Genomic DNA, 3,727 nt, shown 5'->3' on the forward strand with positions numbered 1-3,727 from the left:
CGAAATCAAATGATAGAGTTGAATTTCAATTACGAGTTACCCTTGCGTTTACTAAATATTAGATAACAAAAGAAAAATATGGGGTCTACAAAAATTTAGGAATTCAATTCCTCCGAAGTGGAGAATTAGACTCATTAGATGAAGGTAGTATTTCAATTCCACATGAAGCCCGAAATAAGGAATCAACTTGTCTTGCCCATTATGCTGTTAAATAGTTTCTGAAGTTTCAGTTTCCCCGCCCACCCCTTCCCGCTACCCACCACCATTCCGTTTTTCAAATTTTATAAATGTTCCAATAAAATCAAGTCTATTAAAAATCAATATTGTCATGGTCTTGGTGTCATGTTCTTGGTCATAATAATATAATTAATTTATAATCCAATGAATTTTTTTCTTATATAAATAAGAGCATTTTAGTAATCATAGTGGTATTGTTTCCGATTTATGTAAGCTAGTAAATAGCACAAATGAAATCAATACTATTTTTATTACGATTCCAAAACATTCAAGTAAACATCTTATTGGAAGGCACTTTCGGCACTTTCTTCCTTAGTTCAAGGAATTAATCATCTCCCTTAATTCAAGGGGATGTTATTTTATTATTCCCTAAGCCAGACAACTTCCATAATTCAAGAGTGCTTTCGGCACTTTCTTCCTTAATTCAAGGGATTAATCATCTCCCTTAATTCAAGGGGATGTTATTTTATTTTTCCCTAAACCAGCTGTTGTGGTGTAAAGCAAGAGGTTAATCCTCTTATATATTGCTGTACAATTGTAAAAGAACATACAAGTGAAATATAATTCAATCCTTGAAAATCAACATGGTATCAGAGCAGGAAAATTAACCTGCGTCTGCTATACTGCTATCCGAGCGTGTTCAATCCTCAAAATGTCTGAAGACAATCCGCTGATATCCGAAGCTAAAAGCTCACAGGATCCTTCCTCCATGAACGTGCATAAGGTGGACGTCAACCCAAATCAAAGATTAAGCTCAGTCGTGTTGAATGAGTTTAATTACTTGCCTTGGTCGAGAGCTGTGTCTTTGGCGCTAGGTGGAAGGTCCAAGCTGGGGTTCATAAATGGAAGCTTCAAAATACCTGATGCTTCCTCACCAAACTATGAATCCTAGCTTAGCAAGGATCAGCTGGTTATGTCATGGCTTTTGAATTCCATGGATCGTAAATTAGCTGAAATATTCAGCTATTCAGAATCCTCGTACCAGTTATGGGAAGCGGTCAAGGAAATGTATGGCATCCAAAACAATGTTGCACGGGTCTTCCAATTAAAGAAGGACATCTCCGATCTGCAGCAAGATGGCAAACCGTTTGTGCAACTCCTAGGAAGCATGAAAAGCATGTGGAATGAGTTGGAAATCTATCGCCCTGACACAACCGACGCAGCACTACTACGAAAGAGAGCAGAAGAAGACAAGATATTCCAACTCTTGTCTAGTCTTGATTCAACGTATGAAGATCTTCGATGTCACATACTCATGAACACTGAGCTTCCTTCTTTCACCAGTGTGTGTGTGACGATTCAACGGGAAGAAGTAAGAAGGAAAGTCATGAACATAGGTACAACGACCAGTGTACCTGAGGCTAGGGCATATATAACCAACGAAAAGAGGTACAAAGGAAAACATCCGAACTTGAAGTGTCAACACTGCAATAATATAGGTCACGTCAAAGACACATGCTGGATCTTACACCCAGAGTTAAAGCCTGAGTTCATGAAGGACAACAAGGGTGTGCAAAGGATGAACCGTGCTCCACATCGAGCGAATGATGTGTCTACCTCCACCTCCAATGGGCCAGATCCACTTAAGAACTTCACAGCGAATCCTGCTGAACTAATGAACGAGTTTATGTCGTATCTTCAAATCAAGAAAGGAGTTGCTGGAAGTGATTGTGCTGATAGCATAGAAGAAGGGAACTCGACGGCATTGCTCGGCAAGTTTGCAGGGTTCTTGGCAGACACGAGATCCATACCCCAAAAGGACATACAAGGTATCATGAAAGCCTTTAAAACTGCTCTTAAAATAAATATGTTGCATGATTTTTGGGTTGTAGATTCGGGTGCCACAGATCATATGACCAACCATGTGTCTAAGTCTCAAAAATTTGAAAAATTTGCAAACCCTTCTCAAGTTTCAATTGCAAATGGTAAGAATGTAAAGGTCTTAGGGAAGGAAAAAACAAAATTAATGTCAGACAAAATTGAATCAATGGCTTTATATGTTCCTTCCTTCCCATTTCAACTTCTATCTGTGGGAAAGATCACAAATACCTTGAATTGCTTAGCCATTTTTTCTCCTCGCAATGTTATCTTTCAGGATTGTGCCACCAAGAAGACGATTGGTGAAGGGTTTTATTTAGATGGTCTCTATTACATATCAAAGAGCAATCCTAGAGGGTTTCAAGCCAAGCTCAACCACATTCAAGATAATCAATTGTGGCATCAACGTTTAGCTCATCCTTCTTCACCCATTTTGTCAACTCTATTTCCAAACTTAGGAAAGGATGATATTTCATGTGAAACATGTCACTTGTCTAAATCCACTCGACTACCTTTTAAATCTTCCTTGTCTAGAACTAGTAAGTGTTTTGAACTAGTTCATTCAGATGTATGGGGACCAACTAGTGAACCATTTGATGGCTATAAGTATTTTGTGATTTTTGTGGATGACTTTTCTCGAGTCACATGGTTATATCTCTTAAAGTCTAAGAATGAAGTTATGAAAGTTTTTAAGGACTTTCATAACCTTGTTAAAAACCATTTCTCCTCCCAAATTCAAACCTTAAGGTCTGACAATGGCACCGAATATATGTCCCATATCATGAAACAATATTTGAGCACTCATGGCATCATGCATCAAACAAGTTGTGTTGGAACACCTCAACAAAATGGTGTATCCGAACGCAAAAACCGTGACCTACTTGAAAAAACAAGAGCACTAATGCTACAAATGAATGTACCAAAGAGATTTTGGTCTCAAGGTGTTATGGCAGCTGTATATATCATCAATAGATTACCCAGCCGAGTCTTGGAATTCAAGTCTCCACTCGAGGTTATGAAAGGAAGGAAAATTGAACTCTCACATCTTAAAGTGTTTGGCTGCATTTGTTTTGTGCATATTCAATCTCTTCACAGAAATAAATTAGATCCTAGATTATTCCTCTACACAAAAGCGATATAAGTGTTATAATCCCCAATTAAGGAGATTGATTGTGTCCAAAGATGTGCGATTTCATGAAACTAACCCTTTTTTCAGCAAGTCAAGTGAACTCACAGCCCAAGGGGATGGCATCTTGGATGTGTTCCCACTACCAAGAATTGAACTGGATGAACCACATCAACACGAGCTCAGTTATGTCAACGTTGATGCTTCTCCCAATGAAGATAGCAATGAAGGGTCTCATTCTGAGGATACACTGCATGACAATTGTGACAATGAAGATGATGCGAATGAGTGTGAAACAACGCTTCCAGCTCCTCGACGCAATCCAATGCGAGTTAGAAAAACTCCCACAAGACTTCAGGATTTTGTTATGTACAAACCCACACATCCCATCTCCAATTGTGTGTCATACAAGAGAGTGACACCGAATCATGCTGCATTCCTAAGCACTATATCCAGTTACCAGGAGCCTCAGAATTTCCACGAGGCCAACAGCCAAGAGGTGTGGAAAGAGGCAATGCAAGAAGAACTTAAAGCTTTAGATCAACA

At 38.9% G+C, this 3,727-nt stretch overlaps 1 protein-coding gene across 1 annotated transcript; it reads left to right on the forward strand.

Annotated features, from left to right (window-relative positions):
* The first annotated feature begins 1,150 nt into the window (after positions 1–1,150).
* LOC148697478 (uncharacterized) lies at positions 1,151–2,361 on the forward strand. The gene is made up of 2 exons (XM_088692421.1): positions 1,151–2,006; positions 2,333–2,361. The coding sequence occupies exons 1-2, from the start codon at positions 1,151–1,153 to the stop codon at positions 2,359–2,361; spliced, it is 885 nt and encodes a 294-aa protein (XP_088548547.1).
* The last annotated feature ends 1,366 nt before the right edge of the window (positions 2,362–3,727 follow it).

The sequence above is a fragment of the Pyrus communis genome, chromosome 4, assembly GCF_041283825.1.
Source record: "Pyrus communis isolate YQ-2024b chromosome 4, ASM4128382v1, whole genome shotgun sequence".
In the NCBI taxonomy this organism is placed as follows: Eukaryota; Viridiplantae; Streptophyta; class Magnoliopsida; order Rosales; family Rosaceae; genus Pyrus; species Pyrus communis.